Raw genomic sequence first — 25,893 nt, forward strand, 5'->3', positions numbered from 1 at the left:
CTGAGCTCATTCTTGAATGAACACATTTATTTCTTATTCAAAATACTGTATAGGTATAAAAAAAATTACAAATCATGACAATATAAAGGCAGTTATGGTACAATCCTCCTGAAATCATCAGGGGAATCTCCATCCAGACACACATCGACCATCATGTGAAATACTGGCTCTGTGAAGGCACTTGATGTGACATTTAAAGGGACAGTTCACCACAAAATCCATCCATTCACACAGATTTTCTGTAGTCTGTTGAGATTATAGTCATCATAGTTTTGGATTTTCTCTGCTAAACAGCATATTTACATTCTCAATCTCCTATTATAATGTATGAATGGCAGTAAAATGGTTAAGAATGTACATTAAAGCACGTATTTGTACATTTTGTTGTTTTTTAAAAACAGTGGGTAAGCTGTTTAAAAGTTTAGGATACAGAGACACACGTTGGTTGTAGAGATATCTATAATAACATAACATGAAGCCCAAAGCCCTTTACTTCCATTAAATTAAAGAGAAAACATAAATCTGTACCATATTTCCATCACTGCCTCCCACAGACACATGTTACTATTTCATATTTAACATTTGATTTTGAGGTGAACTGTCCCTTTAAGGCCGATTTACATGTAATAAAGATTTTTTTTTCAGTTTCCTTTTTGACCAAAAAGCTCCAAAACACACAGGTGTCAATCCATGTAAGACTCCCTCTGAGGTTACAGTACCAAACGGCGTTGTGAGGAACTTCGGTCGTGCTACTGATACTACATTCCACTGCATGTACGTCTGTACTAAAGTACCTGAAACACAGCGCCTCCTTGAAGCATCTTGTTCTCCCAAAAGTGTCTGCAGGAAACTTGGCCGAGTCCATAAAGCAAATATATATTTATATAAAAATAAGTGCATGCATGATGCAGAGCTGCAGCGGGGGAAACTTTCCAACCGCCGCGTCTTCCTCCTCCTCCTCCTCCTCCTCCTTGACTCTGCCTGTAACAGACCTCTATTTACAGCGGTAAACCTCAACCAAATAAATCCCAGAATAAGAGTGGCAGCATGATGACGTCAGATGGCGAGATTAGTCACGTCTCCCAGTCTTTACGGTAAAACACTCAGTGCACCGTAAGGCTTTCCCAGGCGCTTGTCCTCTACAGGATGACTTACAGAAAGTAATCAAAGGATGTACAAATTATACACAGATACAAAAAACATTAGTGCAAAGTTGTAAAAATACAAAAAAATCTGCATGAAAAATACAAAACGTGTGCATACACTGTGCTTGTCGTCGTCTGAGTGTTGTTGGGTGACTCCATGGTGTCCGTACCTGTCCTCAGTGTGTCCACCTGTACCTCTGATTATTTGTACCCTCGTGACATCAGTCAAACACAGGCTCAGCTTCCTGAGATCGGCTGAATGGGCTCTGTGAATGGCTCAGGTAAACAACAGGAGCGCGTCGGAGCGCTACATCAGACCAGGCTGCGATACAAACAACGGAGCCTGGAGAAGGTCCTCGGGCGAGGCGCACGTCTAGTGGAGGTGAAACATCCACCGTCCTTTAGAAGCAACTTCAAAAACTGAAGAGCCTGACAGTGAGGGGTCGACCCCGTCCTTCACAGCCCCTGCGTGAATCACCACAGTCCAAAGAGGTCCTTATAAACAGCAGTGGGTGAGGTGTCCCTTTAACTCGGGCGGGGCGAGCCTCCGCTCACTGGAAAGTTTGTTGTAGGTTCAGTCTGGCAGTGTCTGTCTGAGCTGGCTTCATACAGAGGTTGGATTTAGCTTTAGCTTACAGGTAGTTGGACAGAAATGTGATTGTGCTGCAGTGTGTCTGTGTGTGTGTGTGCATGTAGGGGGCGACAAAGGAAATAATCCCGATCCCTCGCTTCCTTGGAATGCATTCGGACGTGTGTGAATTAGAGTATTTGTGCAAAACATGCACACAGAGGCACATCAGGTTTCCCTTAGTCAGTAGCAAGAGGCTGGATCTTTATGTTGGACTGGGGTGGCCCCCTTTTGGAAGCAGTGTGACTCGGTCACTGCCAGGGCATCTTCCGGGACCCGTCCCTGTCCTCCAGCAGCTCAACGGTCGGGGTGGGAGTCGGGGTGGGGTTAGGAGTGGATTGGCAGGACGACTGTAGAGGCAGCGTGGCTGTTGAGGACGACACAGGCATGTCCAGGCTCTCAAGGGAGTCAGAGAGGGCTCGGTTAGTCTCGTGCTGGGGACAGAGGACGTAGCGGTTGGGGTGGTGGACCTCCACCGTGGTCACAGAGTCCAGACCTTTCAGGCAGAGAGGAGATGAGCTCCCAATGGGGTCACGGCCACCGACGGCTCCCAGCTCCATGGAGGACTCGTCCATATTGACGTAGAGGATTTCGTCCGGGTCCTGGGGGTCTGGCAGGTCGTCGAGGGCTTTTTCCAGCTCGCAGCGCAGGGCCTCGAACGATGGACGGTCCTTGGGGCTCAGCAGCCAGCAGGAGAACATCAGAGTGTAGCTGGAGAGGACGGAACATGTTCAGAGAGGCTGGTGGAAAACATGACTGCAGTTCCAATAATAAAGGGGCATTTGCAGAATTTACATCAATCCTAAAGTCCTCCTGACAAGTTTAAGGAGCAAGTTATTCTTATTATTAACCCTAAATGACTTTTACACTGTAGTATCATTAGAGATCATTAGAACATTGGATGATAGATGAGCTCCTGGGCAACAGCAGATAGTCTTGAGTCTTAATTGTTCATGGGGATAAATAAGGTTTTTCTGATCAGGACTGAGCAGATTTCATCGGCTGTGGGTCGATTTATGAGAGAGAGCTGACACTTACATGCTGTCCAGACAGTCTGGAGGCTGTTTGAGGCGGTTTCCTTGTCTCAAGTAATCATAAATCTCACTGTTTTCCACCCCGGGGTACGGTGTCTGGCCCCGTGTGGCAATTTCCCACATGGTGACTCCAAAGGACCACTGAGGGAGGGAGAGGAAAGATAACTTTACACACCTTGTTGTTTTGCTGCTTGCTGCTCTGCCATGAATCAGTCTGTGTGAGATTTTCTGACATCCTGCTTCGTGTACAAGAATTCTTACAGCGTATCGACATATTTTCACATGTGCCTGGACGCCACATGGGCCCCTAAAATTTACATGCAATGGTTCCCCCAGCTGTTACAGCTGATCTCCGCCACAGATGTTGGACATATTTGTGTATATTTGACTGAATGTTGAACATTTTACTGCCTTCACGAGGCTGCACGCTAAATATTTCCAACAAATCATCTCACATTCGTGTAATCACTCATTGCAGAAGAACTTGGGGGTCCTCTTATTCTTCCCTTAAACCTGGGGCGACTGTAATTTAACCCTTCGGGGTTCTACAATGTGTTTTTGTTTCCCTTGTGGAGAACAATTACAGAATAATTTACTTTTCCATGATTCTAGTCCTGGGCCAAAAAACACAGCTTCCACCTTCCTTTATGCTGCCAAAGCTCTGCTGGAATACTGCAGGAGCACGAAACTCAAGGAGGCGTTGATACTTTTATTCCTGTTCTTCCAAAACATTTTAAATTAAAGTCAGATTTTTGGTGTGATGCTTCTTTACATCCCTAAAAAGTGACCCATCGATCCGCTTCCTGGGAACCATCATGCTGAATGTCATGTTGTGTTTTTGAAGGTGGACTAACCACGTCACTCTTGGTGGTGTAGACGCGGTCAGCTAAGCTTTCGATGGCGATCCATTTAACGGGCATCTTAGAGATCCGGCCCTGCCTGTAGTAGTCCCCGTTGTAGATCTTCTTGGAGAGGCCGAAGTCTGCCACACACACGTTCATGTTCTCGTTCAGCCTGAAACACACACACACACAGTGTTAGGATGCCATCACAGGCTGATGCACTGCTCATAGTGCTGTCCAGTGTTGTCCTATTTTTACCTCTTTATTTTGCAGACGTTCTGCACCCATTGCATGATGGGTAGAGAAAGAAAGAAAGGAAGAGCGAACAGGAATAACCACAGGAAGTGAAAAAGTGGAAGCAGGGATTGTGCTTACATGCAGTTGCGAGCCGCGAGGTCTCTGTGGATGAAGTTCTTGCTGCTGAGGTACTCCATGCCGCGGGCAATGTCGGTCATAAACTTAACCAGCATCTGAGAGGGGAGGTACTGTCGGGCAGAGCACAGAGAGAGGGAACCTGATGTTGATTTTCTGCACAGCAGGGGGCGCCATCGCTCGTCTGTCTGCAGACTTGAGCTGACACTAACAGCCTCCTCCTCTGAGGGCTGAAGTTTCAACATTCAGTTTGAGCCTTGCTTTGATTAGGCTTGTGTTTCTCAACAGGACTCTTCAGGGACTTACTGCGTACAGCAGTTCTTGCTTTCAATCATTAATAAGTAACGCTGCACACAGCTGAGCCATCCCATGTGTTTTTATGATGTCAGTGTGTACGTGCTGCCAGAAAGGTGTGGCTGGGGACAAAGATTTTTACATCAGCGTTAAACTTTGGATCCCATTTTGCTGCTGAACTGATCAACCCAGAAAACCCATTAAGCTGTTAAATTGTGTGTGTGTGTGTGTGTGTGTGTGTGTGTTTATGCATGAGTGGCTGCGTGTGTGTGTGTGTGCTGCTGACTCTGTGCTTTCGTTGTTTAGAGTGTAGAGACTAACCACAGGGCAGTCTCCGAGCCTGGAGTATAGCAGATAGCTGTGCAGATCTCCGTGCTTCATGTAGGGCAGGATGACCACGGGGGAGGGGTAACCTTCACTCTCCACCGTCTGCAGACACACACCTGCGTAAAAAAAAAACAGCTCAACTTAGTGCTTCACTTCCAGAAATCACTATCATTTTAAAGAGCTGCTTCACCCACAAAGACACAAAAAGATAAACAACGTTTCTCTCTGTTCCAGGAACATCAGTGAAAACACACACTCTGTGCCTGGATGTCCTAAAAAAATCTGTACGAGTTTTTCACAAAGTATCGAGCAAGACAAAGCCTAACCCTATTGATTCACCGCCGTTGTTTTTAGAGGTCAGCTAGTCACATGTCATTCAGGAAACACAACAAGCTGCTGTTAATGTTTAATAACTACCACAACATGTGCACAAAAGACACTTTATCACTTTTCCTTAATGCTTTGTCGTCAGTAAGGCTGAGCTTACAGCTGCCATGTGAGGTAAAGCGCACATCTTTTTGTGTTTTCAGTGTGTCTTTGTTGTACAGTCACGACTCACCGAGCAGCCTCATCACGTTGGGGTGATCAAACTCTTTCATGCAGGCGGCCTCGCGCAGGAAATCCTCCATCTCGGAGCGGGTGCAGATGGCAACTGCAGAGGAGAGGACACAGAGGTGAGGAGACGTGGCACTATCACTGCTGACGGGGTGGAAAAATGAACTTTTATTTCAGAGGGTGTTTTCTCACTTCGCATAATACATATTTTTCCTGCTTTAACGCAGCGGACTCCTCGCTATCAGTGCAGTTTATGAGAGGTCGAGCACTTCTTGCGCCAATATTTCCTACAGTCTGCGTCTTTGTCTGTTTTCTGATCAAACTGAGATTTTTTTTGACCCCACCACGTCTTAATGTTTGCCCCCAGAGGAGGAGGTGGGGGGGGGCTGCCTGTCAGACGGCCAGTGTTCCAAAGATAAAGGGATCCATTGTGCCGACCGCTGACTGTCTACTCACTCTTCATAGTCTTGACGGCAACTTTGAGAGCAGACTCCTCCTGAGTCAGCAGGCCTTCCATCACAGAGCCAAACTCCCCTGAAGAGAGAGAGAGAGATCAGAGTCAGATGTTAAATTAAATTAAACAGTGATGAGTGACACTATTATGCAGAGAGGAGATAAGAGGAACACAAACACTGATCCTATGGCAGATTAGATCTGCTAGAACAGCGTTTACTGAGAGCGTTACCTTCTCCCAGCGTCTTCCCCAGGGTTAGTTTATGTCTGTCCACCATCACATCTTGAAGTTTCTGCTTCAGCTCGTCACTGATGCCCAGGCTGTTCACTGAAGATGGAAGAAAATCCAGGATTTTAATGGTGTTTGCAGTCCAGAACACTTTTAATTAACAACATAGAAAAAAAGGAGAAAAACAGCCTCACGCTTCCAAAACCACAACGAACAACTCCGAGCCAAAAACCAAGTGTTAATAAACAGCTCCAGACAGGAATAACAATGGAAATAAGGCTAAAACAATCTAGTAAAATGGGCATTAAAATACTTGCAGCTTCATCGTTGATGAAAAACGAATTCATTTTGATTTTTGACTTTTGTGCACAAAGCTCTACTTCACACCGAATCTCTATTATTATTTCTTCCAATAAACTTTTAGTGGCGACAAACATAGAAAACATTGCAAAGATAAGAAGGAAAGACTCCATTTTGGGATTGAAGGCCTCTTTTTTCAGGTGTGGCCCGCATGCCGTTGGGTCAGGGGAGATGAGGTCAGAGGATTGAGGCCGGTTTACGCTGCTCCACAGCTGGCTGTCATTGAGCTACGGTGGCAGCAGACTGCGCTGCAGGCGTTCACTCTGTTTTCACATCTGGGCCAGGATGTGACAAGGCAACAGCATGCTCGGAGATCCCCCCCCCTCCCCCCATCCCTTCCAGCTGCTGCTACACTATCAATCTGCCGCGTGTTGGACAACAATGCACTCAGTCCACAGGCATGTACTGACACATGCTGGCATTGAGAGGAGCCCCCCCCCCTCCGGGGGTCTGGCTGTTTTGTGAATTGGCTAAAATTACTGGTCTACATGAGCGGCGTAAATCTCTCCAATCTGAGCTGCTTCCTTTACCCCCGTCGTGCCATCCATCATTCACTCAGAGTGTTCACACACTGAATCATCTGCCTTTTCCTCCCCTGGCCTCTTTACGCCTGTGGCAAGCTGAGACTCGCGCACAAGGACCAAACACCAAACAAATATTATGTGTACACCAGGGACAATGTCAGGACTTGAATGTGGGCCAGCTGTGAAATGTGAGTCTGTACTCTGTGTTTACATGTTGCATGTGTATCTCTGTCTGTAATCATGCAGACTCGCGCAGGAGTAAAGCAAAGTAAAGTCCTGCAGAGGTCATGACGCGGAGCAGCTGACTCTTGTTGCTTCATTTTAAAATCTCATCCTGTCCCTGATGTAACTGTATCCATCCTGAATCTCCCGGTGCATCATCAAGTTTCACCTTCATTTGCTCCATCTGTCAAGTCGTGTTTCATTTTGCTGCTCGTGGCCGAGCGTAACTTCATGAATGGATTTCCTGCACAGCTAATCGATGAGATTATAAAAAAAGATTGCCTTATATAAGGTACGAGGCTCACTGTCAGCTGACTGAACACTCCGGGGCTGTTATCACAGCTGTGGGGAGAGAGAATTAACCCTTCGCCTGTCCCTGAGGATGTGATCTCTGTCTTATAATGTGGAGACGAGAGCTGGGATTCTGTTTTGATCCACCTCGCCTGAGAAGAGATGCTGCTGTGTGTGTCTGTGTGTGTTACTCTGTGCTCAGGGGTAGGTTTGGGCATGCTTCACTTGGTATGTCTTCCTGCTGTAGTGACAGTATTAGTGTCATCTTTCTGGCAGACATGTTAGGGCACTCACAGGTTGCTTCAGTAGTCCTGCGGCTGTAGGTGCGCCGAGCGCGGTACCTGACGACCAGCTCTCCGCTCTCCATCATGGGCTCAAACGCCTCTCTGTGATTTAAAACATAAAAGAAAAACACAAAGAGAGGTCAGAGCAGTGTCTGTGTGTGTACACACAGCTGAAAGCATGGCGCTGTGCCACAATTTCAAACAAACATCGTTCTCTGGCAAAAGGCAAGTAGGTCAAAGAGCTGGAAAAAAATGTTTTCAACTTTTTGGGGTTTGGCAGAGTAAACAGTCGCCTCCCTTCCACCCACGAAGGAGCAACTACGCACCCGAAGCGCGTCTCCTTGCGCCGCAGCTTGGCCACGTAAACAGCCATGAGCACGGCTATGGACACGGCGCCGGCGATGGCCATCACCACATACCACCAGTGCCAGGAAAAGGCCGGGGGAGATGATGGAGCTGAGGAGAGAGAGAGGGGGGTGCACAGAGACAAGGAGACAAGTTCAGGATTTGAAAAGTTGAAATTCTGAAAGCATCTTTCCTCTCAGGCGCTCCTGCTGCTCCTCTAGCTCACTTTTTCCTGCTCTTCCTCCCCCAGCTTTCTCTTTTAATCTGCCTTTTCTTGTTGTTTGAATTGTCTGTCTGGCTCCATTAGACAAAGCAAACAGAGATGCTCCACTGTTCTTGCCTCTTATAAATATTTATGATGCGTCGCTTCCCCCCCCCCGGTGTCCCCTCTTCCTCTTTCCCGTCTCTCTGAGATCCTCAATTCTCTTTTTTCTCCTTCCTTCCTTTTTTTAAAAAAAGCCAGAATACACAGGATGGAGCTAACAGTGACAGAGAAGAAGAAGAAGAAGAAGAAAGAGAAGAGAAACACCATGAGCTCACTTCCACGCTGTCATTTCGTGCCACTCTGATAGGTCACAGAGTGTGTGTGTGTGTGTGTGTGTGTGTGTGTGTGTGTGTGTGTGTGAAGTCGGTCATTACTCACCTCTAAACTCCCCCATTTCTGTGGGAGTAAGAAAAAAAGCAGAGCTTGTGTCAATATTTTGTGTTTCAGGAGAAAAACATCTGTTTTGTGAAGACAAAAATGCAACGTTTGTGATAATTCTCAGTAATACTCACCAGGAGAAACCAGTGTCAGAGTCTGAGTGGGGGTCCACGGTCCTTGACCCGCCCCTGTGTAGGCACACACTCGAAATGTCACGTTGGACAGGGGGACGGACAGATTGATTGACAGCTCAGTGTCCAGCACAGTGTCCACGACGAGCTGTCGGTGAAAAGAAAAGAGGGAACCCGTCAGTGTCTGTCACAGTGTGTGTGTCTGTGTGTGTGTGTGTGTGTCCCTGGCTGACCTGCTGTGTTGTAGGAGTGCCGTACTCCACCAAGTACCCCTGCAGCTTCCCGTTCATCTTCCCCGGTGGCCCCTCCCACGTCATCAGCAGCTCGGTCCCGTTCAGCACGGCGGTCACGTTGACAGGTGGGTTTTCTGGCACTGAAACGACACGGGATAGGTAAGCATGGAGCTCAGGGTGTGGTGGTGGTGCATGTGTTAGGGGAGATGTGGGCAGTGCTGTGACTGTGGGGTTTCGGTGGCCAGAGGCCAGTGGGCTGAGGGTGGGAGGTGGGGCGGGGGTGGGCCAGGCATGTGTTGTTTTGACAGCCTGGAGCCTCTTGGGTGTGGATAACAGCTGGGAGGAGAAGATGTGAGAGAATGTGGAGAATTCTGCTTTTCTTCTGAGATAAAGTGCATCTGAGGGCACCGCAGTCAGAGGTGGCGGCGCTCCCACCTCCCTCACCTCATCCCGCTCTCTGTGTTTTTCTGTTTTTATTTAGCTGCTGGCAACCAAAACACTCGATGGACAGAAAACCTGGCTGAGTAACATGCTGGAAATAGTGTGAGAAATGTTTGTGTGTGAACAAATATCCAGGGTTTTCCCTTTGTTAGTGAGTTCTCTTTGTCTTCGCTCCCCTCTCTCTCTCTCTCTCTCTCTCTCTCTCTCTCTCTCTCTCTCTCCAAGCTTTTAAAGCCACACACACTTACACACACTCACTGAGCTAAGTCACTGTGAGTTTGGGAAACATGTCCCAGCCTATGGGTGATGTTATCAGGAAGCGTTTGGCGGGTGATTGTTTCCACATGTGGACCCCGCTCCGCCTGCCAGCGGCGCAACAAAAAAAACAACCTCCAAAGTCAAGTTCGCTCCAGAGTTTCAGCTCCACCTTATGCTCCATCATCTCTCTTCTCCTCCCCTTCTCATTTTTCCCCTTGTCCTCCATCCAACATGATTCCATCTGCTTCTTTCCAAGTTTTCTTCCCTTCCCTTCTCTTCCCTCGCTGCCCTCTCTGCGGTCTTTATGGAGCAAAGAGTTCAAGAGAAGCGATAATGCTAACGTGACGTTTGACGTAAAACACTACAGTTGGAATGTTTCTAAAAGAAAATTCAGACGTGGGCTGCTGTGGAGTTTTTTTTCCCTCCTCATGAAAGCAGTCTTAAGCTTGGCATGAAAAACAAACACTGGAGCCACAACTAGTTCACAACAGCAGAGGTCAACATCTGCATCCATGGCAGACTACTGTTTCACATCCTGTTGTGGAATAAAAGTGTCACAGAGCAGTGTCCCAGCACCGCACAACCCAGCACCGCACAGGAAACATGTTTTTTCTTTATCACTCAACACAAATGTCACAACTTTCATGCACCTCGTGCAGCAGAACGGGCCGTCCGTCTGTCTGTCCTGCAGTCATTTAATGCTGGAGGTCGCATTTCTGCTGCCGCTAGTAGGATTAAGTGTGACACACGTGCCACTTCATCATGACTCACTTCCATCAGGACGGAGAATTATGTAAACAAGTGTGAACAAGGAATCCGGAGCTCCTTAGATGGAGGTATTTTGGAAGGCAAAAGGAAAATGCTTATACAGGATAAATATGTAGGATTAGGAGGGTGACATGGGTCGTCTCACTTCCTCTCCCACTGAACACCCCTCCCCTCCCCCGTACGCCTCTGTCAGCCTCCTGGGAGAATAGTGGGCTTTGGGAAAATAGCAAAATGGGTGTTTTCTCAAAGTGCTGCCCCCCCCTTCCCTCCCTTTGCTCCACCATCCAGGCCTTCCCTGCTCCCACCATCCATCCATATTTTTTTTCCCACACAGCCTATAGCTGTGCGCTCTGGATAGAGAAATCATAGGTCATCTGAGGTCAGGAGAGAGGGCGGGAAACGAGAGATGAAGGAGTGGAGCTGAAAGGGTGGATTCACTCAGAAACTTGTTCGGCTTGTTTGGTAATGAAGGGAAATTAACTTCCTCAGAAAGGTGAGGTAGAAACATGGAGGCAGCAGAGATGGAGAAGCTGCCACGAGCCAGAGTTTGGCTTCAATCTCTGGTTTAGTTGGTTATTTGCCTGCTTTATTTAGTGTTTGCCTTTCAAGATTTTTTTCTTGTGTTTCCTGTTTTATTTTGAAAGTCCATGTTTTCTTGCCTGTTGTACTTCCTCTTGTGTTTCCCTCCGTGGTTTATTACCTGCCCGCCCTGGTTGTTCCCACCTGTGTCTGTGTATTTCAGTCCTGTGCTCCTCTTTGTGTTTCTCAGGTCTGCTATTTGCTTTTTGACATTTTAAATCTCAGCTTTTTTTTTTGGAAGTTTTTGCTTGGAAGTCTGCCTCTTGGGTCCATTCAGAACTCTAACATAACAGAAGCAGCAATTGGACAACATGTGAATTCAGAAAACATGGCTGAGCAGTGAGCATTCTTCTCCTCCTCCTCCTCTTCATCTTCTTTTATCTTTTCTGTGTGTGTCTGACCACAAACTGGAGCTTATGCTGGAGCTACTTTGTTCCTGTGACTCTTTACTCACAGCAGATCTCCTGAAGCCACAATCGAAGAAAAGTGACATAATTTGTGATCTTCTTTCGCCTGAAATGAAACGGGTTATAATGTTCCAAAATAAAGAACTGAGAGTCACTGAGCGGAGCTACTTCTCCCTTTTTCTTCTCCTGTTTATGAGAAATGTTGCAGCTTCCATTATGGAAAGTCCCAATCATCCCTCCTGTGGCATATCTCTCCTCTTAGTATGCACTATTTCCATTCCTATTTCTGCAGGGATAGACAGAGGGAGCATGAGCTGGCATGGAAAATCCCACCTCAGTTTAAACCCAAACATGCAGCAGCCGCAGCATTACGCAGCGCTGCGATCCTCACTGGAGCCTTTCAGGAGACTAACGTCCGCTCTCTCTTTTCCACCTCCACCTCCGCCTCCGTCCCCTCAGCCGCCTACCTCAAGAGTTTACATTTGTAAGCTGGTTCACTGAGGCTCTGGTATCCTTCATAAGCGCAGTTAAAGGGGCACAGGAAGGAATACAATGACTGATGGTGAAGTGCAGCTTCATGTTATCGCAGAGTCAGTTGCCAATAAGGCATGGATCAAAAAATCCCTCACTTCATAAAGCTGTCAGGTCAGTTTATAATGCTGGCTACAGATCTGCAGAGGCCACTGCAGGTAACATCTGACAGCTTGAATTCTGGACAAGATAGGAAACACTCACACTGACAGCCCGAGGCACGGGAAGCCAGCACACAGCTGCAGTGCATTACCCATGGTCAGAAGAGTCAGATGTGTGAGTACGGTTTGAGTCATGGGTAAAATTCTGCAACAATAAAAAAAGAAAGCCACAATCCTTCTATTTTAAGTGTGCATTAAAAGTTCGTTTTTACACACAAACGGCTGCAAGTCACCTGACCTTGACTTGCTTTAAGTACTTGAGACTCAAGTGTGTTTAAAACGGAGTGTTTATGTGCAAAACAAAACAACTCGGTGGCACCTGCTAGTTTCTGTGTGGCTTCTGTCCTGAAGGGGTTACAGCACACAGCAGCAGAGGGAGGAGGCTCGGAGCTCAATCAGTAGCCAGATAGCACAGCTTTAACCCTGACACACTTCTGAGGAAGTCTTCCCACACACACACACACACACACATCCACAAGTGCCCGTGGTGAAAACAAACATCTCTGCAGACTCACCTCCTTCTTTGGTGCGCAGCTCCACCCAGGGTGACCAGTCAGAGGGGCCCTGGCTGCTGTGACAGGCCACCCTGACAGCGTAGAGGCTGTGCGGCTCCAGGTCCCCGATGAGGTGGCTGGCTGGAGGGATGTTGATGTTCTGGTTGTGGATCATCTCATCTGGGCCTGCTGTGAAGGAGGCTCCGGCATGCTTGGCCTGGAATGTTCAGATAAGAGTTTGTTACATCCACGTGGTCGTAGATGTGCTTTTATTGCTTTATGGCACAAACAGGAAGTGGATGCTGTTGTTGTTTCACTACAAGGAGCAGGTTTTACAGAAGACAGATGGACAAAAATCACATGAACAGGGTCCAAAATACGCTTTAAGAAATCCAGTAAATCAGTAGCTTCTGTAAAATCAATTATTTTTCTTAATTAAGTAGCTGTGAGATCCACTTTTTTTGGTAAATTTAACCGATAATGTCAGAAACTCCAGAAACATTTGTAATACAATAAATTAAAAAAAATTATGATGCGCAAGTCTTGACCTGTCTCTGCAGTATGGGTATTTTTTGAGCTGTTTTTATACTATTTCCCTCCGTATCCACGGTAACTGCCCGTATCATGGATGAGGTAGTGTGAAAGAAAAGTTAAAAACAGTGCTGCGTGTAATCCTGCTGCCCCTCCTGCTGTTTCTGGTGTGGCAGTGGTGTGTGTGTGTGTGTGTGTGAGTCTGTGTGTCATTAAGTGTTAATTTCCAAACATGCTGTAAATTCTGCTTCACTGCTCCTCTGAACGTGACCCATGCAGGTTCAGCAAGGTGCACTCAAAGCAGCAGAATATAAAAAAAAATCAGACAGAATCCTGCTGTCTCTGCAAACTCTGTGCGGTGAACACATTCAAAGAGGAACATGAGGTAGGGGGAAAAAAATCCACTATTGCAGCAAGTTTTTTTAAACCACATTAAAGTTGCTGGTCTGGACCATTGTTCTGCTCCTGCAGGCAGCCGGCTGCACTTCACAGGGAGGAGTGATAAATCCACCAAAGTGGGAGCAGGTGCTGATGTAAGCTGACTTTACAAACAAGAGGTTTACACATAATGAGGAAGGCTGCGTGACTTTCTTTACTCACAGAGTATATAATATGAAGCTGTATGAATGAGGGCTGTATGATTCACCACTCGCTTTAATCTAATAGTACAGCTCAGCCCTGAGTCACTCTGCAGCCTGCATTCCCCTCGTATGGCTCAGACTCACCATACCTGTCATCAATGGCCTTTCCTGTTTGGTTTTACTGACTGGTTTCTTTTTCTTTTGTTCGTCTTCGATCCCTCTCTGCAGAGCACAGTGACATCTTTCTGCTCTGCTACACAATGAGCTGTTAAATTCAGGGGTTTCGCCTCTTTTTTTTTTGCAGAAGCAGGCCCCTTTTCTTGTTCCCCTGTGAGGGAGGGGAGGGCTAGGGAGAGCTGAGAGGAAGGGAGAGGGGGGGAGCAAGAGCAACAAGAGGTATGAGGGGCAGCTTTATTAGAACCAGACGTTTAGGGGTGGTGCTGCTGCACGGCTCCGTTCTCCTGGAGAAAATGTTCCTCTGCTCAGCTATGAGCTGTAGCAGCCACAAAGCAGGACAGAGAGAGAGAGGGAGTGGTGCTAGACTAGTCCAGGAGGCCACTTTCCCAGAGTGAAACCTGATCCACGGGTACGTGAATAAAGCAGGGAGGGGTAGAAGATGAGTTAAAAGAATAGGAAGCTTTCTTCTGTTTAAAGTCAGGCTTGCAAAAGGTGAGACAGAATGAGGCCTGCACACAGAGGGTGAATGATGTGTTTGCCTCACATGCAGTTCAAACAGTTGCAGTGGTTGTTTGTGGTTCTCTTATCTCTTATCTCACCTGAACAGTGCAGCGGATCATCGGGTAGTCGCCACCAAAGCCGGGTTGCCATGACAACCGGAGAGCGGTCTGAGTGACCTCCACCGCGCGCACGTTCTGAGGCGGGGACGGGAGGACTACACAAGCATAGAAAAAGGTGTATGAACTCAGAAGAAACACAGAAGAGATCGACACTAACTGTGTGTGTGTGTGTGTTTGAGAGACTCACCAGTGATGGTACCAGATCCAGAGGTGGCCACACCTTTGCGGTTATGTGCTTCACATGAGAAGATGCTGGTCCTGTTGAGACCTGGACACAAACGTGTGAAACGGAAACATTTCATATCAGTCAGGACAGAGAGCGCTTACTCAGCACGCGGCGATGGACACAGTGCGGTGTGAGGAAACACTGTGAAAGTTCAGAGCAGAGTGAGAACGGTGTGAAGGCAACAGTTTCCAAAGCTGAAGGCTCACACGGTTTGTTACTCAGAAGCATCTGTCAGTCACAGCCTATCACAGGGTAATATTAAAACCAGCAAATCACATTCATATGTGTTGATAGAACCAGAGCCGACAGCATCCTGGGGCCAGCCAGGGTCCCCCAAAGACTGACAAGCTTTAAACTACAGTAGTGGTAATATACAAAGTTAGCAATGAGAGTAGAAGACCTCCATGCGGTGAGTTTTTGCTTAGGCCCAAACAGAATATCGAAAAAAATCAAGCCTGAAAAGGGCTGTAAGTACCAGACAAATACATTGCTTTACAGCACAAACACCAAGTCCGGTGGCTTAATGCTGCACTGAGCCCATCCCATGGGGCAAAGCCCTGGTTGTTTGCTATTGTTAGCTCTGAATCTCTTTTATTATTGAGACCACCAACAGACGAAAAGCACAGCAATGAATGAACCTGCTCCCCCACCTTCACCTCCATCACCCTGCAGAGCTCACCCATTAGAGAGAGTAAGTGTTAAGTTAGCTCTGAAATGTTGCATTAGTGTTTAAACAGTGTTTTCCACCTAAAAGTTGAAAATCAGTTCCACACTGCCAGCGCAGACTATCAAACCAGTGGAGCATTTTTTCTGAGATCAAAGGGGGGCGGTCGTGTTGAGGTCTAGGTGTAAAAAGGCCGATCCGCTGCCTCCGAGAGGCTGGGGCTCCTCTGAAAGGGGGCAAAACAGTGTGACACATGCTGACCTTCAACAGAGAATGAGTCCTCTCACCGACTGACTCACAGCGTGCTCACACACCCGACACATTCCACATCACAACACGGTCTTACACACACACACACACACACAGACCCAAACATGTGACATTCAAGTTTTATCACGGTTATCTAACACCCCAACATTGTCAAACTGAGCACAGAATCACGCAGTGTGTCGTTCAGCGCCAACGGCACCATGCCTCCATTGTGCTGGGGCCGGAAAAAGAACAGGGGGTACGATCCTCACTGAGCGAGGGAAGAAAAGGAGGGAGGGATGACCGCTAGCAGCGAGGACGAGTGAACTGCTCATCAGGCCATCTCGAGATTGCGCCACTCGTTCCTCCGTCTCTTTCCTTCCCCATCAGCAAACCGCAAAACAACATCCCTCACCGGCTTAAAATGTCATTATTATTTCACCAGGAGGAAGCTCATGGTTTCCACAGTATTGACAGTATTGTTAGTGTCAGCTGGGATTGACAGCTTCTTCCCTTCTGAGGGTAGATCTGTGATGATGAGATGTTCAGTTCACTTGAAATGAAACCGACACAACGAGGTTAAAAGTGCTGACTTTATAGCAGCAACATCAAATATACAGACACACTGTGTTTCCTGTAGGACTACAACACGAGGCCCTGAAGTCTCAGGGACATGTGTGGATGTCTTCATGGCTGGAATGTGCAGAGCTTCATGCCGTGTCTCTTTATGGGCTTCTTGAAAGATTATTTGTGTTTGCCTTGATTTGAACCTGCGGTCTACCCGACCAGCTGTCCATTCCAGAGACCTGAGTGTACGTTACCGTTAAACGGCTCCTGGTCAACACCAGGCTGCCTGCTCCGATGAGTCAAACCAGACGCTTAAATCGAACACTGCTGCCTACTCCTCCCTTCTTCCGACTGACTCAGCCTGTCCCACTACCCGAGGACTCCATGCACGCCAGCTATCTGGTAGGCAGCTGTGGTTTTTGCATTCAAGCAGCGACTCAGCCCTCAATCTCTCTTTCATCTCCCTGTGTCCTCTGCACATCAATTTTCCGTCTCCCAATTGTGCTCGCTCGCTTTTTGTCCTCAAAGGGTCTGCTGGCACTGTGCCAGCCCGCTTCTCTGGAGGAGGGGCTGCTGGTTTTTGTTTGGGAGGAAAATGGCTGCTGTGTAGGCAGGTTAGTATAATGACGATACATTAAGCTGCAACTTCTGGGGCTTAGACATGAAGCTTAAAGCGCTGCAGTTCTTCAAGTGGCCACTTGAGGCTCTTTCCCTCAAAGAGAGTCAATCCTCACAGACCTCCATGTTAACTTTGCAGCAGAAACAAACATGGATCCATGCAGATAAACTGCTTTGAATGACAGGTTTATCTGTCTTTAAAGAGATTAAGTCAAATAATTTTTTCAAAGTTGCTGTGTTTCTATCTCTGGGCCTGAGAAATGAAGCCCCATGAGGATGTGTTGAATATAGCAGTTCACCATGCAGCCTCCAAAAGTGATGGTTCCCCATTGACTCCCATGTTAAACTGACAACACATCACAGCACTTCCTGCTTTCGCGCCATCCTCAGCTCCGCCTACGGTCCACCTCCTCGCCCGTATTTGGAGTTTAGGTAGACTGTGACTGTGACGCTGCCACCATGGCGACAGTCAGAGCCTCCCACAGAGGCTACTTGGATCCCAAGCTTCCACTGGAACTTCTTTCATGCTTATTGTTTACCTAATCAGGAGAAATCATTGATGATTTCTGAGGCAATAGAGAGTGATAGACGATACCTGTGAGGTTGAGCGTGGAGGGTGACAGAGCTACGGCGTCCGTCAATAAGTTAAGAGGAGCTCCATCCTGCAGCCAGATGACCCTGACGGGATCTGGAGGCCCGTGAGCCACACAGCTCAGGCTCAGGGAGACGTTGGCCACTACAGACATGTGCTGAGGCTCCACAGAGAAATGAGGAAGGCCTGTGGGAGGATTAGCTGAGTCAGGGACGATTCAAACACGTCTGTAGTTCTCAGAAACAAACCCGATTTTTCTTGTATAGTTACTAAAAACTCACCTTCCAGCTGAATGTTTCCCACGTCAGACACAGTCTGGTAGCTGTCTGATATTACAGCGCATCTGTAGGAGCCCATGTCCGGCAGCTGGACCTTCTCAATCCTGTCATCAAGAGGAAGCATTTGTGAATGAAGTGATAATTTCTTCCCTCCCATTCACACCAGAATTTATTTCTCTTGGACAATAAAATTTAATTTCACAGTGCAGGCCGCATGGAGGCCGTATTGTGACATAATCCTGCAACAACAAAAACTTGTTTCCCTCAGGAGGGGGGGGGGGAGAAGATGAGGTGGAAAAACAGGAAATCACACAATCACACATGCATGATTGACATTTTTTAGGCAGGGTGCAGCCGCCTCACGATACACGATCCTTAAATCTCATCAAATCTCAAGCAGCGACACGCACACAAAGCACAACAAGAAAAGCCGCTTCCTACCTGAGCGTGCTCATGATCTTCCAACTGTGGCTGCCAGTCGGAACCTGAAACTGGTTGGTGTCTGCGTACAGAAGCGGCTCGCCGTCTCTCAGCCAAATGACATCGGGAGGGTCCTCCTCCTCGCCTCCTGTACCCCTCAGGCTGCACTGCATTATGACAGGTTTGCCCAGCGAAGAGATGACGGTGGCAGGGCTCCGTTCAAACTCCAAATCTTTGATTGAGAGAAGGAAACAGTTCCCCATTAACTTCTGCCAAAGCTGTGCAAACCTGCTTGAAGAATGCACTTTTTCAGAGCTGAACAGCAGGTGCATGTAGCTGTATACTTCATTTTCTTCGGATCTAAGGCCACTGCTCCCTGGAATCCGACCTAAATCCACAGAGACCCGACTGAGTCTATGTTTAGAAGGGGAAAAGACTCAGGATGGCTGGTTAGGCTGTAAATAAATAACCATCACCCAAACAAACTGACCGATATTCACACATGATGTTCATTTACGCTGCACAGACTTGAGACATGATAAGAGCAGGTCAGGTGAACTGAGAGTTTATCCACCAGCATGCAGGCTTTTGAAAGAATCTGGTTATCTCCTGCTCCTCGCTGATAGTACGGCTGACCTGAGAAGGACATGTGCTGATACCGGGACAAAGGCTTCTTGTTGCTGCTGCTGCTCTGTGTCACAGAACAAGAAGAGCTCAAACTAAACACAATCAGAATGTAGGTTTCTCTCCGACGGCAGCTCGTGTGCCAAACAGTCTGTTCAACATCCAACCAACGTCATCATAAATTTGACGAGTACCACTGGGTTCTGATGATCCACACGTCAAGCCACAGATCTCCTCCTGGGATTAAACTGAAGGTGGATGTCTGACTTTCTGGACAGAATCATAAATCTTGCTTGTTACACTGGCTGATGTAGTAAAGGTTTTCCCATGCTTGTCAGCCCGCCCTCCCAGTCTGTTTCATGGTTAACCTTCGACCTTTGATGCTCTGCTGTGACCTCACCTCACACCAAACACCCATAACTCAGACACAGAGCTCTAATTTTAACCGCTCATCCTGATTTTGATGACACACACACACACAGCCTGACATCCAAAAAGCTAACTGCTAACTCTTCTGGGAGTGCATGTGCAACAAAACGAAGGGGTCCGCTGAGTCCTCTGCTTCTCCGCCTCACTGTCTCTCTGTGTGTTTTCTGGCGTTAAAAGTCATTCCTCCCTTTATTTTTAAGCTTGGCTGAGCCCTTTCAAGAATCTGCATGACCCTGACTTTGTTTTTTTCCCTCCCAGTGCCACACCGAACAAAAACAGCCCTAGTTTTCTCTCTCTGTATCTTTTAGCTTCATTCATATAATAATACGCTTGTAAAGCTTTTATGAGAAGGCAGATAGTGTGTGTGTGTGTGTGTGGCCTATCTCCACTGATTCATTTGTGCTTAACTACTCCATCTCCTCCCTTTTGTCCCCTGAATTCCCTCGAGGTCCCACACAGTTTTTAACCTCCTCCTCCTCCTCTCTCTGCTCAGATGTTAAATGTCAGTGGACATGCACATACCAAAAATACCCGACTCAGTCTAAGCATTTATCCGCCTCTCACTCCTTTCTTTATCCTTTTGGGGTTTTTTTTTTGAAAGCTCCCCTCCTTTCACTGCCGTGCCTTTGCCCTTTCCTCCTTTTCATGCCATTCTTCGGATTCATCGCTACACATTTTACCACCTCTCCCCTCCACTCTTGCCCTCGTACCCCATCCATCATTGCACTGCTTGAGCCTGAGTCAGACCGGCTCTCTGACTCACAAACCAAAGCACCCCCCCCCCCTCCATGAATCCCTCTTCATCCTTCACATCCCCTCACTTTTGGGCCTCAGCCATGCGTCCTGATCCAAACAGGAACTGAGACATCAGGAAGAATTCTGCTTTGAACCCGGTCTGTCTGAGCATGTAAATCACTGTAGCGTCTCTGTCCCTCCTGGTCATAATACATCCACACTGAGGGCTGAAGGTACAACTCCCAGGGTGACGGTAATGGTCAAAACACATGAGCTGACAGGTGGAGGCCCCTGAGGGAGAACCCTTGTTTTCATCTAGTGGCTGCAGGTTAGGACAGATCAGGACTTCTAAAACATGAGGGACAAAGCTTCCACATGTGGATCTGTCCAGTTTTCTGTAGGACTCAACAGGATTACTCTCTCTCACTCACAGGCTGTGTATGTAAATATTTGAAGTGGCTGCTTTTCCCCCCCCCCTAGCCCTGAAATACATCTCTCACATTCCCCCGTGTTCTGGAATTGCCATGAGCGCTGGGAATCCTGGTCTGGTCTGGAGTTTAGACTGAGCACAAAGATCCACCTGATCTCAGCGACAACAGTGAAGCCAAGCAGCTCAACACCACCCACCACAACATGTCCTCATACTGAGCATTAAACCCTCTGCATGGCTGGACTACATCTGTAAAGCTGTGTTTATGTTTGTTTTCTTTGATCACCTTGTTTCAGGAGCTTTTTATTGCTCTATTAGATTCCTTCATGTTGGCCAGATGTTGCAGCTGTGGTTAAGCCATGCACCACCCCCCCCCCCCCCCCCCACACACACAGCAAATTGATTTAACGAGTTTAGGAGCAGAAAGCTGACTGGGCTAATTGCTCATTACCATGTTTTTCCCTCTCACACAAACAGCAGTCAGATGGTTCTTCTCCTTACCTGACAGCGTTCCGGCACCCACCGGCTTATTAAAGGTGGAAATAATGACGGCGAAGACCAGACAAGACCACTTCATGGTTTCTCCTGAAATCACAGCAGCTCTGAAAAAGCGTTTCACATCTCCGGACTCCATCAGCGCATCTCAGCAGCACCGCCGCGACCCAAAGCTGTCCGATAATACAAGTTTCTGTTCTAAACCTGACAGATGCTTTAAAAAGTGATCATTCACATCAGCAAACCGGACTCAAGCCGTTTCAGTTCCCTTTTCAAAGAGACAGATTGAGTAAAAAAAAAAAAAAACAATCTTCACGACGCTTTTCTCCTCGCGCTGCTGGTTTGGTTCACTCCAGAAACTTTTTGGGTTACCCAAAAAGACGCACGACGGCGGCGGGAACGCGCACCAAACTCCAGCAAACTCCGATCAAGTCGTCCTAACACGAATCTATTTCCAGCCACCGAGGGAGTATTTTTAAACCAGTCTTTTCCTGCAAGAAGTGCCTCTCCTGTCCAGCGGTTCCCTCAGACAGACAGTCCCCCTCCTGGCTTTCTTCTCTCCCCCTCCTCCTCCTCCTTCAAACAGGATTCAAATTCCTCAACTCAAGTTCTTTCCACCCTCCTCCTCCACCTCCTCCTCCACCTCCTTCTCCACAGTCTCCCTCCTTTTTCTGAAAGGATGTGAGAAACCCTGCGGCATGCTGATTGTCTCAACACAATTCCCCATTCGCTTTTTAATTACACGCGGGTCCCCAGAAGTTGTAAATAGCTCAGTAAATCAGCGGCAAACACTATCACACACAGACCCGTGCATTTGTCACGAGTGGAGGCGACACCAGAACGTAAACAAAGCAGAATAAACAACACACTGGTCTGTTCTGTTTATTTGATTACAGTGATCTAATTCTCACTGAATTAGGCTGCTTTCTGGCCAACTTACATTTCTATACTGTATCATGATGTTTGATACTTTATTTGTGTTTATTTAATAAAAAACAAACTTAAAAAGTTTCCACCTCTATTTGGGTCCATATAAGTTGAGGATGGGGAGAGAGGGTGAGACCAGACGTGCATTACAGTGCTGTGATAATATGCAGTTACACTCTGTTTGCATTTATTGCCACTGCACATAACATATATCACCACTACGTCTGGGAATTTGTTTTGACATGCAGCCTGAGCCAAAACAGTCTGAAGCATCATCAGCTGTAGTCTAAATAAATGTCCCTGCAGAGTGCAGCTGATTGTGTTGTTGAGCTCTGGTGTGTGTGTTTGGACTGAGGTGAGATGTTGGCGCTGGGAGAAGGCCGGTCCTGCAGAGTTCACATACCATTCAGGAATAATTGATTTGCTGCGTATATGCCTGTGTGTGTGTGTTTTTCCCCTTTTTTCCCATGAAAACGATGGGAGGTGCCGGACGGAGCTCAGGTTTTTGCGAGGACCTCGGTCCCACTGGCCCTTTAAGAGTGGCTCTGTGGACAGTGCTGTGTTCCCAGGGTCTTTAATGGAGACAGAGAAGAGACTGAGAAAGACCCCATTGTATATGCTCTCTTTTCAATAGGAGCTTGAGCAATGGTGCTCTCACTGCTCCCAGATAGAAGCACAGAGAGGAGAGGGAGGGACATGGAGGGAGGGAAGAGGGTCACAGAGGGGGTCCTGAACAAGAAAGAGGGGTGTTCTACTCAAAAACACAAAGTTTCGGGGCTCGATGGGCCTGGAAGGAGAGTGTGTTTGGGTTTTGAGGGGGATGGGCTTCTGCCTCACGTCTCTCATGTGTGTGTGCGTGTGTTTAGGTTGCTGCAAGACTTAAAGATTACCAGATTTTTAAAGCTCAAGTGGATTAACAGAGATGAAAGCGCATGCTTGTACCAGCAAAAACTACACACATGGACACCGGTTACTATAGAAAGCTGCTCTGATGATGTCTCAAATGTCTGCTAAACACAACAGCCTGTTGGGTTTGAAGGAGAGGGCGTATTGGCTGCAGGACATGAGAAACACCTTCCTGCTGCTTTCACGCTAAGGTGCTAACGATGAGCTAATCTATTCTTCATCATTATCCTCAGGCTGCACACTGCCAAAGACAAACCAACCTGTTGATACATTACAAAGACAGTGATGGCCTGTTTGGCTTGGAGTTGAAAGCTCTCCTGCCCCCTGCTGGTGACCAAGCCCACATACAGGCGGTGACACCAAATATGAAGTAAATACTTCACTTATTACTAATAATACTAATTACTAATATATGGATAATCCAGATTGTATGAAGATAAAGATCTAACACACTAGTGGAAGTGTTCAAAACAATTAGATATTTGGTGTCTATTGCAGTGAAGCCAGTTTTATATTGTCATGGTAAATACCCACAATGCACTAAACAATAATAGATTTTTTATTTATATGAATAAATACATGAAATGCATTCATTAAGATGGATTGATTTGTTTTACTTGGCCGTATCTTCCATGGCTGCACTCTTGCAGGACAGTCCTCAGGATTAGCCCACCTGTTTGCGTCATCACTGCTCTGATCCAATAACCTGCCGCTACGTGCTTCCGAGTCGTTTTCCCGCTTTTAAATCCCGGAAGTTAAACATTCAAAACGAAATCCGGATGCATGCTGTAGCCTGATCCTTGGATTGATGCTGCAGAAACTCCCAGTAACTCTGGTGAGTTCTGTTACCGTCAGCATTTTATTATTCTACCTTCACATCTCGATGTTGTTAGCCTGCTGCTAGCGCTAGCCTGCTTCACCAGTTTCCCTCTGTAGTCAACCTGTATCATGTAAGTTCTTCTCCTTCCCATAGACACCCGTTTGATGCATGCATTTGATTATACATGTCATTAAATCCACGTGCTGTGGGCCTCACTAGCCAACAACTGCAGCCATCCACCGTGCTAACACAGGCCTGTTGGCTAGCTTCACTGTTGTTCCACATGGATGCTGTGTTGTTTTTAGTGTCTATACTGACAACAGTATTGTCGTCAAAGTCGCAGATTATTAAGGTGAATGTGCATTTGATCATACATGTAGGTTAATCCTCAGGGACTGAGGGTGTTTTGAGGATTGACAGGTGCTGACTGTGAGTCATGGCAGTGATAAAAGAGAACCCAATCACATGGCATTAATTAATTCAAACATATGTGCGAACCTTTGCTTTCAGTATCATCTGAGACCTTGTGCTGCAGTAACAACAGCTAAAGCTTTCCAGTAGCTGCTGATCAGCCATCCATGAACCTAGCCCATTTCCTCACATGAACTGCTTGTATCAGGTGCTTTCGCAGCATTTTGCTTAGCCTAAGGTCAGAACGTTGACTAGGTCATTCACTACATTAACTTGCTTTTCTTCTTTAACTGTTCTTTTGTTAAACAACTTGTTTGGTTGTTGTTGTGGTGGCACAGGACCCATTTTTGTTGCCTCACAGACAGATGTCTGACATTTCCTTGTTATATTCTGAGGTATAATTCAGGACTAATTGTTCCATCAGTGCTGGCCGGTCATCCTGGTTCATGTTTGACAGATTGGATAGGTTCATATACTTCAATGCAGTGTCCTCGTGTCATCTCTCCTCTAACTATTTTCCCAGCAGCCCTCTGGTCTGTCCACATGATGTTTATCAAACTGCAGACAGGCAGCAGTGTCTTTCTCCTTGCAGTTCAGCCAAGCACACCATGGTTGTTCAGTTTTCTCTTGAAGGTGGATTCATGAACATTAAGCGATGTGAAAGAGGCCTTTAGCTGCTTAGAGGTTACAATAGGTTCCCAATTTAACCTTGTGACTTGTTTTTAGAGACCACACCTGCGGAGGGTAACCATAGACTTGAACTTCTTCCATTTGAACACAGTCTGCCTGTCTGTGGCTTTGTGGAGCCCAAAGTGTGTAGAGGTGGCTGTGTAACCTTTACAGACTGATGAGCAGCATCAACTGTTTTCATGTTTTGGAGAAGATGAAATAAAAGCTGACTAAAAACAGTCATACCCCATCCCCAAAAATGGTGGTATCATCACCAGACACTCCTGATTCAACGTACATCATCACAACACTGATATGTACCTTCAAATGCACACTGCCGCCTAGTGTTGGGCCTTTGGAACTGCAGTCACTCTGTGTTTGTATAGGAAATTCTAACAATACACAATGTTTAATAGAAGAATATCTTGCTGTATAATAATTGTGACAGACATGTTGTGGTTTGTCGGTACAGCTGCAGCCCTTAGCTGCTTATCAATCCTGTCATTCTCCCACCTTTCTCATGTCCTTCCCTTTGCATTTGCCATTATAAACTCTCAGTCTGGTAAAGAATAAGTTCAAAACTCAGGACATAACTAGTTAAAAGTGTATATGCTTTATATCTCGCCACTCATTGTGGACTGCATGTTTGTTTTTCTTTAGTGGTTGCTGGCCTGGCTGACAAATGCTCTAGCTTACTGGTACCTGATGAGGGCTGTGAGTATGATCCGATCATCAGGCAATGTATAATTATTGAGAAATGAAATGAAATATATATATATCAATATGTTTTTCTTTTCTTTTGTTTCTTCCTGTAGCTGAAGCCCCACATTAACAAACCTTTCACCTCTGTGTGGCTTCACTCAGTGTCTCAAGTTAGTGCTGTGGTCTGATTAACAGCTGCTCCGACTCCAGCTATGAGGACATGGATCATAGTGCCTCATGCAGCATGGTGGGTTTCTGTTGTGGCATTGCCCGCACACACATGGCTGCCAGAGGAACTGGCACATATTTGTGGATGAATTCAGAGCTGACAGAAGTAAGTTACAAAATGCACTGAACAGAAAAATACATGCAGATTGCAGAATGAGAACCTTTGTAGAAACGGAGCAGATCTGTCTGATGGGAAAATTAAAGTCTGCGGTGTGATGATCTGGATTTCCATCAACATTATGCTTTTAATAACTTACTAATAGCTATGTTTATGATTAGTAGTAAACTATAAACGCTGCAGGCTAATACTGGGAATAAAATCAAAGAGTCATTCAAAACAGAGAAAGGCTTCAAATGGAGTCTTTGGCTTGTTTGTGGTGTTGTGCAACACATTTTATTGTATCCCATTCAGTGTGTAGTGATTCAAGGCAGATCATTCAGTC

At 46.7% G+C, this 25,893-nt stretch overlaps 1 protein-coding gene across 1 annotated transcript; it reads right to left on the reverse strand.

Annotated features, from left to right (window-relative positions):
* Positions 1–6: 6 nt before the first annotated feature.
* Positions 7–21,350, reverse strand: axl (AXL receptor tyrosine kinase). Its single transcript, XM_028418920.1, has 20 exons — positions 20,794–21,350; positions 18,096–18,306; positions 17,658–17,758; positions 17,380–17,562; positions 14,648–14,728; positions 14,440–14,555; positions 12,573–12,768; positions 8,913–9,052; positions 8,683–8,827; positions 8,549–8,566; positions 7,887–8,016; positions 7,571–7,662; positions 5,883–5,978; positions 5,654–5,731; positions 5,202–5,294; positions 4,637–4,758; positions 4,025–4,134; positions 3,662–3,821; positions 2,812–2,948; positions 7–2,484 (listed from the first exon to the last, which is right to left on the reverse strand). Exons 1-20 carry the CDS (start codon positions 20,924–20,926, stop codon positions 2,025–2,027), a joined length of 2,802 nt encoding a protein of 933 aa, XP_028274721.1. The 5' UTR covers positions 20,927–21,350; the 3' UTR covers positions 7–2,024.
* Positions 21,351–25,893: the final 4,543 nt, after the last annotated feature.

The sequence above is a fragment of the Parambassis ranga genome, chromosome 13, assembly GCF_900634625.1.
Source record: "Parambassis ranga chromosome 13, fParRan2.1, whole genome shotgun sequence".
In the NCBI taxonomy this organism is placed as follows: Eukaryota; Metazoa; Chordata; class Actinopteri; family Ambassidae; genus Parambassis; species Parambassis ranga.